Source organism: Zonotrichia leucophrys, chromosome 9, assembly GCF_028769735.1.
Source record: "Zonotrichia leucophrys gambelii isolate GWCS_2022_RI chromosome 9, RI_Zleu_2.0, whole genome shotgun sequence".
NCBI lineage: Eukaryota > Metazoa > Chordata > Aves > Passeriformes > Passerellidae > Zonotrichia > Zonotrichia leucophrys.
The window spans coordinates 9,760,424-9,775,720 of record NC_088179.1 but is presented as its reverse complement, the minus strand read 5'-3'; the positions used below and the strand labels follow the sequence as shown (position 1 = coordinate 9,775,720).

At 41.8% G+C, this 15,297-nt stretch overlaps 1 protein-coding gene across 3 annotated transcripts in view; it reads left to right on the top strand.

Moving 5' to 3' along the window:
* The window catches only part of COL4A4 (collagen type IV alpha 4 chain), a 68,378-nt gene extending 54,020 nt beyond the window's left edge, over window positions 1-14,358 (top strand). The window contains exons 40-49 of one of the 3 annotated variants that reach the window (XM_064720596.1): window positions 452-580; window positions 2,344-2,451; window positions 2,957-3,112; window positions 3,734-3,832; window positions 4,135-4,143; window positions 5,592-5,723; window positions 7,726-7,842; window positions 8,556-8,744; window positions 10,518-10,804; window positions 11,413-14,358. In XM_064720596.1, the coding sequence (XP_064576666.1) occupies window positions 452-580; window positions 2,344-2,451; window positions 2,957-3,112; window positions 3,734-3,832; window positions 4,135-4,143; window positions 5,592-5,723; window positions 7,726-7,842; window positions 8,556-8,744; window positions 10,518-10,804; window positions 11,413-11,676 (1,490 nt within the window). In that variant the 3' untranslated portion in view covers window positions 11,677-14,358. The remainder of the gene's footprint in view (window positions 1-451; window positions 581-2,343; window positions 2,452-2,956; window positions 3,113-3,733; window positions 3,833-4,134; window positions 4,144-5,591; window positions 5,724-7,725; window positions 7,843-8,555; window positions 8,745-10,517; window positions 10,805-11,412) is intronic. The other 2 variants (XM_064720595.1, XM_064720598.1) reach the window with 2 other exon arrangements.
* The last annotated feature ends 939 nt before the right edge of the window (window positions 14,359-15,297 follow it).

The window sequence follows — 15,297 nt, the reverse complement described above, 5'->3', positions numbered from 1 at the left end:
AAATCCCAGCTCCATTAAAAGTCCATGGGAGTTGTGCCTCATACTTAAGAGGAATGTGGATTTCACTCATGCGATGTATTCACAACTTTCAAAAGGTGCTTTTGAAGCACTGTTAAAAAACAATGCTTATAATCTATCTAAAGATTGCACATATATGCTGATGGAAAATTAAATTTTGAACCATGCAATCAATTTACATTTCAAGTTACCATAATGACACCATATAAAATAACCCCTGAAGAAGAGCATTTAAGCAAAAAGATTACTTTCTTTGAAAGTGATGAATTAGGGCCAGATTCAACAAAACTCTATCCAGCTTCCAAGAGGGAACCAGAAAAACAGCACTAGGCAACTCTTGCAAGGAAGAACATCTGCAACTGGTATTTCTGTTCTGCACATCTGTATTTGTACTCGCTGTAAGCTTTATGTACATAATTGTTTTCTTATAAAGGTCAGAGTGAGACTGGGCCCCCAGGATACTCAGGAGAAATTGGACCAAAAGGAGACAGAGGTGATCCTGGATGGCCTGGTATTTCTATTCCAGGGCCCCCTGGAGAAAGGGGATTCCCAGGATTTCCAGGTAAGAAAAGCTCATAGTTAATTTCTTTTTCTAAAGGCACTTACTCTGGTTAATATGAACATTACTCAGAAGATTCTTTCCCTAAAACCACTTCTGTTGTAGCACACTGACGTTTCTGGTAGAGATACAGAGACTCCTGAGAGTCTCCAGAGAATTTCTGGTTTATGTTATAGGAAAGAATGAAAATATAAAATTAAGGACTTGAATATACTCAGGGAACTGCTAGTAGGGTTGCCACCTGGGAAGAAATTCCTGAAGAAAAGGAGTGCAGAAGATCTGGCAGTCCCAGAACTAAAGTGAATCTATTAACTGTTCTGATGTAATTGCAAGATAGAACTGCTTCACAAGATTATAGTGGTTATTTTAGAGCTTGGTGGTATACAAACTGCACAGAAATGGGAAAAAAGCAAGTGTTTGAGGAAGAGCCACTGAGAAAGTGAAGAGACTGGAGAGAGAGGGAGAGGGGGAATTGCTTTGTCTCCGGAACAGAAGGCCCAGGGGGAGTTTATTGATGTGAGTAAATACCTAAAGGATGGACCTGGAGACAGTTCCTTCATAGTGATATCCAGTGAGAGGAAAAGAGGGAATGGGCACAAATTAACATACAGAACATCCTACATGTAAGGAAAAGTTTTATTTTCCCTGTGAAGGGAATTGAACATGGGAACAAGTTGCCTGGAGAAGTTATGAAGGATCTGTCATTGGAGGTACTCAAACCCCAGCAGGACAGAACCTGAGGCAACCTGCTCTAACTGATCCTGCTTTGAGGGCAGGGCTGATCTAGGAAGTCTCCAGAGACCCACTCAAGCCTCAGCAGCTCTGTGATTAGAAGTGACATCAGCTTTACGCTGCCAGACCTTGCCACAGACACGTAACACATGGAAGAAAAATAGCAGGAGGTGAAATCTGGTGAGGTGAATTATTCTAAAATGAAGACACAATCATTTTTCTTAGTTTGGTTACTAGTTTGTGGACTAGGGGAGTCAACAGAACTGTGCTGTTGAGGAAAAAAGAGCAGGTTTAATTCTGAGAAGTATTAACACTTTCTAACATGGGATAAAAGCGAGGTCTTCAATAGTTGTGACCAGCTTTGACAAAAAGGAGAAAACTCACCAGAAAGTAAATGGAAGGATGGGGTGAAAAGCAAGACTGAAGAAACTAGATTTGTTTTTTGGTAGAAAAGAGAAGGCAACAGAATGCAACCCACATGTTAACAAGCTGCAACTGTTCAAAAGTGTTGTGCAGAGAACTCTGCCTGTCACAAGTAAGGGCATAAATGTTTTATTGTGGAAAAATCCACATTAAAGATTGGGGGAAAGAATGCATTTAAGGCTAGTAAATTCATCTTGTTCACTGAGGTTTTTAGGAATCAGTGTAACTCCCTTTTGCTAGGAACAATCTGTGAATACTTTTCCTGCCCCAGGCAGAATCATTTCATAGCCCCCATTCACCTTACATTGTTATTTCTCCCATTGCTGGAGTTCAGGAAAATCAGGCTCTCTGTGGCAATGTGCCAACATGGGATGATGTATTCCTCAGGCTACACAGATTTTATGGGAAGAATTAAAAATTCAAAAAGATAATTAATATTTTCACTTTGACAAGATGGCCTCATTAGCCTGGGGACTGGTATGTTTGGTATACAAGTGTGACCATACATTACCTCCATGACTTCTCATGTCAGCATTCTTTTACTTACTAACTTCTGCCTGTAATCTAAAAAGAAAAACCTCAGATTTATTTTTTTTAATGTGATCCCTTAGGTAGAAGAGGACCTGTTGGACCCACTGGACCTATGGGAAGATCTCCTGATAGTGCCTCCCCTGGTCCTCCGGGTGATCAAGGATTACCTGGTTTAGATGGCATCAGAGGTACTAAAACTAAAAATATCAATTTTTATAATGTAAAAACCCCCTGTGAATACTAGGAATAACAGGGTTACTGTCTGTGAAACAATGTATAGAAGTGCATAGGGAATAAAGAAACCCATCACTACCTCAGTGAACACAAGGTAGGTAACCGACCAAGGACAAAATTGAGATCTCCACATAAAGCAACACAGTAATAAAGCTTTAAAATATAAATGTAGAGAAACTGTGTTTCAATGAATGTATCAGTAACTTGCTGCTTGCAGAGAAGTTGTTTAACTTTGGGAACTATTCCTGTCATTGTCTTCCTTGGACAAAGGCTAACACTAGTATTTCCAGAAATATGCAAGGGCTGTCCTACATCCTAGACAAAAACCCTCCAAAAAAACAAACAAAACCAAAACACTCTAGAGTAAAATAAAAAAAAAAAAACCCCACCAGCAGAACATGGCTATTTTTAAATGTTTGTACTTTGTGCATACATTAAGAATAAAGTTCTTTTCCATAGGTGATCCTGGGAATCCTGGTCCTCCCGGAGAGACGATCTTTGTGCGAGGAGATCCAGGTGATAGTGGTGTTCGAGGGGCACCAGGTAATCCTGGGCCACGAGGACAGCAGGGAGCCAGAGGCCCTCCAGGGAGCCAAGGAAGAGCAGGCCTCAAGGGTATGGTCAGAGATGTTTTTAAGTTGTGTGTGCACTAATTCCCAGCCCCTGTGACTGAGCCTTGTGCCCAGGGGTGCCCACTGGAGCCGGAGCCGGGCAGAAGGGGTGGAGGCTGGACATTCCACAGCTCTTCCTGCTTACCTACAGACACGATGGGGTTGGGGTAGAAGGTGAGAGTAGAGACAGATTCACATGCACTGCTTCACAACAGCCTGTTGGAAGACACTTCTGCCACTCTGAGAATAAGGCAGTAAAACATTTGAGTTTGCCAGAAAAGCAAACCGTGATCCCCTCTTCAGCAGTCTTGAGAAACTATGGAAAATGCAGATGAGTTTGAACTAACAGTCTCACATCTGCCCCAAAGCAATAGCTTGGAGCTTTCAACAGATTCTTTAGTTTGAAAACAGAAATCTACACTATGACTTCTTAGATACTCTGCTTCTTTCACATCCTGCAGAGAAATCCCATCTACACCAATCACTTCCAATCTCTACAAAAAGAAAAGTCATAAGTCAGATCCAGAACAGAAAAAGAAGAAGAAATATGTATTTTTTTTCTTTGTCACAGCAGAGTTGAGGATTCCCAAGCATCCAGACTCATTATATTTTTGTTTATTTCCAGGTCCTATGGGGGTCCATGGCCCACAGGGTCCACCTGGTGCTTTAGGACAACAAGGAGACCAAGGTTTTCCAGGAAGACCTGGTCCCAGAGGTCCCACAGGTACTTATGAACCTGTTGCTTAGTGTCATTCAACTGTAACTGTGATCCTTCAATTCATATATAATCATACTAATGTTAACTTGCATGCAAATAATTTAAACAATCTCAGAAAAAAAGACCCCTGCAGTTGCCAACTTAAATGATTTCTCATTTGATTAAAAATTTCTGAACTATTTGTTTCTAATGTCACCTCACGTGAGTGATTTCTCATTCCATTCTTTACTCTAATTTACATGCCTGAAACTTGCTTCCACCTGCACCTCAATGGCCACAATCTGCTTTCCATTTTTCAAATCCTTCAGGTTTCATAGGTAAGTTCATGACTTTTGATTATTGTTTTTTTCATGGGAGCTCCCTCCCTTATATATAGAAACATTCAGCTCTTATTAGAAGGTATCCTTGGTGTGGTTTTTAGGAATAGTAGGTACTGCTGGCAGAATATAGCTCTAATTCATATTTCACATAAACAGCACCAACGTCATGAGAATGCTCTGCTGAGAACTCTCATGCTAGGATGTCAATTAGACTTGTCAAACATTGGTTTCTAGTTCTAATTTGGGTTTTTCTTTTGGTTTTCACACAAAATGCTTTCTAACCAAAATCGTAGCAAAAGCTTGAATCCTAACTCTGGATTACTACAAACACTGAACTTTCCATCTGACTAAATGTTGATCCAAAATGCAAACAGGCAAAAGCTGCCAGTAACTTTCAATATATAAAATGTGACTATTCTTTTTTATTATTCTGTATTATAACCACTTCAAATGGCTGTTATGTGCTAGCCTTTTTGGCCTGCCTATTGATGGTTTTGCAAAAACAAAATAGGCAAAATACTGCAAAATTTTCCATGTGCTAAGGTGTTTGCACTGAAGCTGGTTAGGTAGACTTTAGGCTTTAACTCAAATCAGTTTGGGGCACATTAAGAATCTTTATACCAAATATGTGAAATGTAGAATCATTGAATCGTTTAAGTTGGAAAAAACCTTCAACATATCAAATCCCACCATTAACCCAGCACTGCCAAGGCCACCCCTACACCATGTCCCCAAGTGCCACATCTACACATCTTTTCAATTGCCACCAGGGTTGGTGACCCCACCACTTCCCTGAGCAGCCTGTTCCAGGGCTTGACAGCCCTTCCCATGAAGACATATTTCCTAATGCCCAATATAAGTCTCCCTTGATGAAACTTAAGGCCATTTCCTCCTATTACTTGGGAGAAGAGACTCTCTACAAGCTCCTTTCAAGTAACTGTGATAGGGCAGTAAGGTTTCTCCTGACCCTCCTCCAGACTAAACACCCCCAGTTCCCTCAGCTGCTCCTCACCAGATTTGTACTCCAGACCCTTCCCAGCTCCACTGCCTCTCTCTGGACACACTCCAGCACCTCAGTATTTTTCTTGTAGTGAGACCCAAAACCTGAATACAGATTCAAGGTGCAGCCTCACCAGCGCTGAGCACAGGGGAACAGTCACTGCCCAGTCCTGCTGGCCACAGGGCAGAATGCCATTGACTTTCTTGCCCACCTGGGCAAAGATCACAGACCAGCTAACATACCCTTGCTAACACTGGCTTGCCACACTGTTAATATTGTGCTAAAAGACTAAGAGCAAAATTAAAACAGCAGGATTCAGTTATTCAATATTTTAAAATACTTAAAGCATACTCTTGAAAAACCAAATCAGCTAACATTTATGTTGACTTTTTGCACAGGAACTATTAGCCAGTCTTGCAATTCACTTTCCCATCACACATTCCAGGTGACCCTGGTGAGCCAGGGAAAGTGGATGATTCATGCCCTACCATCCCAGGGCCTCCTGGGGAAGCAGGGCAAAGAGGAGAGGATGGCTCTGCAGGATTACCAGGGCCAATAGGCCACCCTGGACCCCAAGGTAAGCTCATGTTTTGAAAGCTTGGATGTTCTTCTCAGCCATTTAGACAACAAGTTGAAAAGGGTCAGAATGTTAGTTACTTCTCTGTGTTTTACCCTCTCTCTTCTCCTTAAACACTTACTAACAGTCTCCAGAAGTACATAATGGGCTGTTTAATGCTGAGGATGATGGATAAATGCAGCTGAACCAGGCTGTTTGAGCCTGCCTGAACTACATTCCCATTTCCTAGGCCAGGCAGGGCAAAAGCATAAGACACTGTTGAGAAAAAAGTTCTTTAAGTAGTATTTTTCCTTTTTCCCCACCAAGTTATAAAGCAATGCCTCAAACCAGCCCTCTGGCTTAGACCTATTTGGAGGATGCTTAAAATGTACTTTTGCTTTAAAATCTAGCAAAAGTGAATCCCAAAGCTCTGCCAACCAAAGTCCTAAGAGGACACTGAAGTCAGAGAAGTGGCTACAATAGAGGTCTTTATCTGTTAGAACATGAAAAAGTTACCACCAAAGGAAACTGACCAAAGAGATCTTAAAAGGAAGTGATGAAAGACTGAAATGTTCTTCTGACAGATGAAAAGAAAACAAGGGTGATGCTGGTACTGGTGATCCCAAAAGAGAGGCCATCTTCACAGAAACACAGCATAGGCTGTACTGCAGTGTCTTCAGTTTAATGGTGGAATCCCTTGTGTGGTTTTTGGTATTTCCTACTGGGGAAACCGAAGTTTGTTGTGTTGGCTGCTCTGGGTACAGAGAAAAACCCCCGTGATTGTCTCCCAGGAGATTCCCTGCAGCATGAAGGAAACAATGCAGTTTTCAGTTGATTCTCTAGTTTTAGCTATCTTAGTTGATTTGCCAGCTAAAAGGAGTTTCTGGGGTTACACAGCTGTGTTTCCATTATATACATCATTAAGGGTTTTTTAAAACCAGGTGATACAGTGATACACATATTTACATTGGTTTTATGAAAGGAATAAAGAAATAGTAATGCTTTTTCCTTCATTAAGATGGGAGAATCCAATTTTTTCCTGGCTTGGAAGGCAAACTAAGTTTTACTGGCAAAAGCAATGGATTTTATTAAAATCCCTCAATGGGCTTAAGCTTTGGAAGAATAACTCAGTAACCAACATAGAAAAGCTGTTAATTTTTTTTTATTGGTTCAGACTTTCTTAGTAAAAAATAAGGGGAAGTTTGAATGCTGTGAGACAACCTTGAATTACTCAGTCTGCAGGTTAAATAACAAAGTCTGCAAGGAATAAAATGCCATTACTGAGAAACAACTGTGGTGGGTGCTAGAGAAACACCCTCATCTGAAAACTGTTTTTTATCAAAAGGGGAAAACCACTTCTAAGTGCAACAATACCTGATAAGTGTTGCTTTGTTCAATTCAGATTGTTTTGGGTAGCCAGTGAACAGGCCCATCATTATCTGCACACTACACGAGATGCATCATTTACTGTCACACCACACCTTCCCCCCAGTGTATAAAGTGCATGGACATGTGAGAAATACAAAAAAGAGAGGCCATCAGGAGCCTAAAAATGTCCAGTTCTGCAGTCCCTCTCTGTTCTCTAAGTACTCCAATACATCCATTACTTCAAAGGGAGTTCACTATGTGTTCTAAGACTTTGCTGAATGGGGTTCTCCAAGCTGACAGCTTGGCTTGCCTCAGGAGGAGTTACAGCTCATTCCATGGTGCAGATCCTCATGGCAGGTCTGCACGAGGCTTGCACGATAATGTTTGCTGGGGAGTGCTTTGATTTCTACTGTAAATCACACAAGATCTCTGGAGAGGATGGAAAACCTTATCAGGAGCTGCTGTTCCTAAGTCATACCTCTGAGCTACTGCTGTGGTCACAGGGTGAATAAGTGGTGAAGAGAATGCCCAGCAGAAGCAGTTCTGCACCTCCCTGTCCTGGTGTCCGTTTTGCTGACTGGCCCTTTGTGTTTGGACAAGCAGAACCTTAAATGCAGCCCTATGAAGGAAAAGCACACACTTTGTGTTTATCTAGGCATAAAAGGTGAAGAAGGATCATATGGCCTGCCAGGTCAAGATGGGTTACCTGGGGCACCTGGACCACCAGGTGACCAAGGGAGCCGAGGAGAGCAAGGATATGCTGGGCCACAAGGTGAGAATGAGCATGACTTTGGTGTGGGGGGAGATGGGTGAGATGATGCACGGACTCAGTTTCCTCTCTGCTCCCCCAGTTCCCACACGCATACATCCATCTCTAGCCTGAGATTCCATGACACCTCTTGCCCCTTCTCAGTTCAAGCATTGACAGTGACATTTGTGAATGATTTCATAACAAGACCCATTGGAAGAAAATTTATCTCAGCATCCATTGCTAAGCAGAAAGGCAATTAAGCATCCATGCTCACACAGAATATATCAATAGGCCTGCACCTCTGAGCCAGAGCTAATGGGGCAACTGTCTGGCAGTAATTAAAGCTGTATTTTACCTGTGACTGCTCTCTAATAAATTAAGGGTTTAATACATACGTGAGCAAGGGGCATTGACTGTTACTGCAAAGATTCAAATTCAGTCCAAACCTTCTGTTCATCCTAGTGAGTAAGTCTGGGAAATCATTGCCCACTTCATTTCCTAATCTATACAGCACAAGACAGAGGCACAATAGAAAAGCCAAGTGCCAAGCATTCAGTGGCAATCTAGTTAATTTCTCTCCCAGAAAAAGGATTACAGAAGTCTGCTTGTATCTTTATTGCCCATGACAGCCTTGAAGCTGTATTATATTCAGTTGGGAACTTATTGAACATTTACACACCGCAGGTGTCAACTTTGTATTTTATACAAGTAAATTTCTTTTACCTTTCTCCAAGGTCCACCTGGCCCGACTGGTGTCCCAGGACAACCAGGCCCCCAGATTAGATCTGCAAGTGGATTCTTGCTCGTCCTTCACAGTCAGTCAGACAGAGAACCACTCTGCCCACAGGGGATGCCAAAGTTATGGACTGGCTATAGTCTGCTGTACCTGGAGGGACAAGAGAAAGCCCATAATCAAGATCTTGGTATGTATTGTACATAATTGCTCTCCAGCTAAGGAATAACATGGTGTTATCTACACAAGGAAAGACAAGTCACATGGAGCAAGCTATAAAACTTTCAGCTACTTATTTTCTACACTAATTTATACTGATTATAATGAATTTGGTTATCTTGCCCTATTGTCACCCATTTAAAATGGCTTTCTGCTGCTCTGCAATTGAATGCAAAAGTGTTTCTAAGTAATTTTGACTTGAAGTTGGAGAGGTGAGGGGTTTATTTCACTTATCCGAGCTCATTTTAGGCTGTCTTTGAAGTCACTGGAGAGATTTTCCTAGGTCAGAAATCTTATTTGGCCACTCTGAAATAACTCCCTGGAGGATCTGCTCCTTTTTTACTGTAAACACAGCTTGGGAAAGAGCTGGTTAAGTTGGGTAAATACAGTTGGGCAGTATAAGTAAGCTTTACAAGTAAATTATGCATCATGTGCAGAGCAGAATCCTTTGCTTTTCAGAGTCAGAAGGTAATATTTTTTGGAAAAGCCAAAGCCAAATTCCTTCCAGAGACAGCTGCTTTTGGTGCCTTGGGTCACTTCTTCCCTGTCTTATACAATTCTGACTAAAATTAGATGTATAAATAAGCTGTCTGACTTGCAGCCTGAGGAACTGATTGGTGGCAATTTGCACAGAAAAAGTTTCCTAAATTCTTGTTGACTTGTTATACAAGAGTCAGAGAAGTCTCTGAGGAGGAAAGATCAAGGACCTAATAAGCTGAACAAAAAAGAAGTGTTTAAAAGAGCAATAAAAAGAGCTATTTTTAGAATAGCAGTGATGTTTTAGAATGTTTTCACTATTGTGTGTTTGGCATTTCCCAGGAGAGCCACTTGCTAACAGAATGCCTCATAACAGCAGTGAAAATAAGATTCAAAGAAAAATTTGATTTTGCAGGCATTTTTCCTACTCAGGCTGCTCCAGATCCTTCATTAGTACTGGAATGTAATATTATCAGTGATAAACAAAACTGGCTTCTGTACAGAAATGTCACATGTCTTTAATGAAAGTGTTTGGGTTTGGAGGCATTACAGAAATAACACTTTACACACCAAGTTCAAGGCAGAACTTAGTGCCGTGATTATTGCTGACTGAATAGGCTACCATGAAACTGTTCTAATTTCAGTTCTGGAAGAAGTTCACCACAGAAGAATGCACTGGTCACTTATTGGTTCCCACTGATGTCTGCCTGATGGGAATTTTACAGGATTGGCTCTGCAAGTCCGTCAATCCTTTTATTTCACTTTGGGAGTCTGTGAAGCCTTTCTGGAAGGCAGTAGGATAGCTGCTGGGATTTCAGCTTAATGGACTGCTAGCAGTGGCTTGTCATACTTCACAAAAACGTTTCTATTTATCAGCATTGTCACTTGGTTTCTCACTGCTCCTAATGAGTTTGTAAATAGCTGATCTCCTTTTAAACCAGCCACCACCTCTTGCCTAATTTATTTTTCAGTGTTGGCACAGCTAGGAAATTTGTTATCATAACTGTTTCTCATGGTGACAAACTACAACATCATGTTTAAATATCAGATTGACACAATAAAATATTACTGGTCAAAGGAAGATACATACTGGTAATAGGTCTCTGTTTTTCATGTAGACATCTTGGTAAAGGGCTTGGGAGGTTTAACATCTGTGCATTACCTAAATCCTGCTAAAATACATATTTTTGTAGCAATATTGGCCAGATTACAATTTTCAACTGACCTAGGAAGTGAAATAATTGGCATCCCTCACTGTTATTTCCAGGTCTGGCAGGGTCCTGCCTGCCTGTGTTTAGCACCATGCCCTTTGCCTACTGCAACATCAACCAGGTGTGTTACTATGCCAGCCGCAATGACAAGTCCTACTGGCTGGCCAGCGCGGCCCCGCTGCCCACGGCGCCGCTGTCCGAGGAGGAGATCCAGCCCTACATCAGCAGGTGTGCTGTGTGCGAGGCCCCTGCGCAGGCCGTGGCGCTGCACAGCCAGGACCAGGCCATTCCCCCCTGCCCACCCAACTGGAGGAGCCTTTGGATAGGGTACTCGTTTCTGATGGTAAGAAAGTGGGTGCATCAGTATACAGATATGGTTCTTTCAGCAGCTTTTGTATTCTAAAGGTTCGAAGATTTTTGCCTCCGAAAAGTAAATTATTCAGTGTCTAGCAAACATTAAAGAGGAAAATTCACAAGAAACAGGACAAAGGTGCATTCCAAATTGCAGAACCTGGCTGTAGCTACATATACTGTACTTAAAGACTTAAGATACACATTTCTTAAAATAACAAAGGTTTTGCCTCCTTGTCTATAATAAACAGTGGGATTTTCATGTACATAGACACAATTTTCAGAATTAGAGCTCCAGTCTTTTTAATGCCATCCACAATTTACATTTGCAACAGTTTGGATAATGGCATCATTCTGAATCAACCCAGACTACTCCTTCCTTCAGTTTGATAAATACCTGAAAGTTAAGTGAGCTGGCTCTAGACTTTGAGATTAATTTATTACAGACCAAATTAAAATTTCCTGCAGCAAGAGAATCTTACTCCCATATAAGATTACAAAAAACCAGCACAGTTAAAAGCAAGTAGGGAAAAAGACAGATGAATGTCATTTACCTATTTTTCATGCTCAGTTACCAAGTTGTCTCTTTGTTCTTTCCAGCACACTGGATCTGGTGACCAGGGTGGTGGACAGTCCCTTATGTCACCGGGAAGCTGCCTGGAAGACTTCAGATCAGCACCATTCATCGAGTGCCAGGGCCAGCGGGGAACGTGTCAGTTCTTCGCTAATGAATACAGTTTCTGGCTCACCACCGTGATGCCTGAGCTGCAGTTTGCATCAGCCCCCCTGTCAGGGACTCTTAAAGAAGGACAAGAGCAGAGGAAAAAAATCAGTAGATGCCAGGTATGCCTGAAGCATGGCTAAGAAGGAAAGCAAAAGCAGGCAGCTACAGAGAGAGGCTTAGGGGAGGATGAGCAACGTGCAAAGGTTTAAACAGCAGCTCGTGTTTCAATCTGTGTCAAAGTGTGCAGCACTGTTCTTTGTTGGAATGGAACTATAAGACACATGGATGACAAGATGAGGGATGTGCTGAGCCTCATCCACCCATGTACACACATCCACAGGCAGTAAAACCTCGTGTGAAATTATTAAGAAAAGACAAAACTCTGTCCCACTGGAGTCCACTGCTGTAAAGCACAGGGAACAAGGTGAGCTTGGAGGCTTTAGTCAAGCTGGGAAGACCAAGGACACCATACCTGTTGTGCAAGAGAATGGATTTCCTGTCAGAAATGGCATTTACAGCAGGAAGAACATGTGCATTTACATGACATATTATAAATATTTATTCATACTGATAGAAATGTGCAAACATATAAATGTCAAAGCCCTGTAGCTGAATTTCCCAAGCTAAAGAAACTTTGCACTTGCTTTTTCTGAGGGAAGGGAAAAATGTAATTGTTAAAAAATAATCTAATAATAAAAACAATGAAGATCAAAGTCTTTTCCCACTGCAGTACTGAACCAGACTGAAAGAACTGTTAATTGGGCTTTCATAAGCAACAAAAAGCTGCAAATCCATTTAACAGGAGATTATGTAAGAAAATAAAATTAGCTGTGATAACAAATCCTTAAAAACCTGTATTTATATTTACAATTAATTTCTAAGAGCAATTACATTAAATTACTAAACTCTAATCCAAGTTTCCGAAGAAACAAAGCAATTTCTAATATTAATTGAAAAGAAACAGTGACATGGGGATAAAATGGGTGAACTTATCTGAGTGATGAATATAAGAAGTGTTAGGACAATAAACTGCATTAATTCTTTGCTTCTTTGTTTGTAAATACACTAGGAAAAAAAGAACCATCACCATTAAGATCCTTATGGAGTGACAGCTCTGAAGATCCTTTTTATTTTTTAAAGCATTGATTATAAAAATGTTCATATCCTAAAGCACTAATCACCTTTTGAAAAAATGAAAACACATTTGTACCTCCTTCATTCATCTGTAAAACCAGAACTATTCAATGGTTCTATATCATGGGGAAACATCTGAAAACACAGATTACAAGTGGAGAATCCATCATGTGCAGAAGGGCCACAAATGCCCCTTTTACCACTTAAATAAGCTACATTTTAATAGAATGGAATCAAATGCTTTTTCCACCACTTTTCATTTCAATTTGTGTTCACTGAGGTGCCCCCAGCAAAAGGATTTTCAAGGAAACTGAATCCTCATCCAAGGGTCCTAATTCAAAGTAAACTCCCTCTGAAGCCATCACGAGTACAACAGGCTGATCAGCCAATTTAAAAGCTGGATACACAAACTCAAAGAGCAGGAAAGACAGACATTCCAAACTCAGCCAGAGGAAAATAAAACAGCCAGAGGATAAGTCCAGTCGAGTGTAAATACATCTGACTGTGCAACTTCCTCCTGGCACAACCAACCAAATGTGCTCTCCAGTGAGCTGTGCTTACATGGTGGTCAACTGACTCTGCCCTTTCCCCTGGGCAAGGGCCAGGAGCTCTCCTGGGGCATGTGCCATTGCCACCTGTGCCAGGGAACATTTCCCTCTGGTCCTGTGCCTGCTGGGACAGGGCACACCTCGGGTCACCCCCGGGTGATCCCGACAGCACCCAGCAGCTCTGACACTGATCTGTATGCAGGAATTCCATCCCTCCCTGACTCAGGCAGCATCCTACAAGCAGGGCAGCGCAGCTCTCCAGTCTGACATAAACCCACAGCTGTGGCTCTGTGAGGTGCTGAGCAGCTCAGGAGCTTCCTGCAGGAAGAAAGCAGGGGGTGGAGAGGAGCACCAGTGTTTAGGCCACCCCTTCTCCAAGGTGTGCAAGCTGTGCTTCCAAAAAGGCCTCAGGTAAACGCACGGGGCAGGGAGCTGCAGCTGCTGCCCACAGGCACGGGAACAAACACCAGTGGCTCAGGTGATGGCCCCACATCCTGAGTGGATTCAGCTGATTCCACACTCAGGTCTCATTTATGAGCCTCACCTGGCAGTGCTCACCAGCTCCTCTCACTCACCTGCAGCTTCTTTTCTTGTGACAAACTCTGGAGAGGGGCTGGGGCTTTCCTGGAAAGCAAAGTGGGGCTTTTGCTATAAACTGCACTGAAGTAAACAACAATCAAAATCTTATATACCTTGTTAATGCAAACTGGGTCATAGGGACAAGGCGAGAACAAAGGAATAAAAAGGGTTTTTAGAATTGCATCTGTGTTCACCTAACTTGAACAAAGGCATCAAAAAATCTTTAAGACATCAGCAAAAAGCCTCACCAATAATTTAAATAGGCTATTTCACAGCATTTTACCATTTTGCTCTTTCGTTTGCTTTAAAAATATCACACAAACCCCCCCACATTTGTGTATCATTTTTTTGTAGAGGTTTTGCAACTGTGCCAGTTCCACTTTACTATGGTCTGTAAGAACATATTTAGGAAATGTATTTTAAGCTACTACTGATAGGTCAGATATTTCATAAGTGTGCAAATTCCTGTTCTATGCTTAGCTAACTCCATAAGGCATTTATCAGAAATATTGTACTAATTCAAAATTAAATTGCAGATAAATTGCTTAATATTACACAGCAAGTAAAACAGATCAAAGTATAAAGCAGCAGATGCTTTAACTCTGCAATCATTTGTCCCATGACTAAAAGCAGAAAAATAATTGGTAAATTATTCATAGGGATCCTATTTATGAAATTAAGTGTGAAAAGGCATAATTGAAACTGTTAAAAGTAAAAACACTCCAAAAAGCAATGGCCTTGTGCTGGTCCTTGAAGTCCAAATTACCCTTACTGTGGCGTTTCAGAGCTTGAATCTTGTGCAGGCCCAGTCAAGAAATGAATTTTATCCTCAGCAGCAGGCAGGATATTAAGAGCAACACAGAAAGTGATGCTGGCTGCACTTGGAGGTCACTAAAATTGGAGCCATTTGGGGTAAACTGACCTGGAATTAAATTCAGATCCAGTGATTTCTAATGAAATTTGCTTGCCTATCACCCTAGCAAACCATGGCCAGGACATGGGAAGGTCCTGGTTCTAACTCAAGGCAAATCCTCATGGGAGGTGGTAGATTCTTGTCCCTCACATCACTGTGCATCAGGATTTCTAGAGGACAACAAATGGAATGAAAGCACTGCATGGCCTGAAACCTGATCTGTTTACAAGACATGTGGCCATTTTTGCTTCATTTGATGTTTTTCATTACAAGGAAGGAGATGCACAAGCCAACACTGAAAACATCTCTTGAATGTCATCTTTTGGTGTATACAGAGTATGTCAAAAGCGAGAGACTAAAGCAAAACTTTAGAGTCCACAATCCACATGCATAGAACAGGTGTCAGAATGAGAGGACAGCAGACAGCTGCAGACAGAGGTGGTGTTTGGCTGGGGCCTGGGAGCTGACAGAGCCTCCTACAGGAGCAGTGCAGGGGCCATGGCCAGGCCTTGCTACCCCAGGTCCCTGCTTGTCATGTGCTGAGAGCTGTCAGGGTGGGCAGCTGGCCCTGGCTGGCAGCCACACAC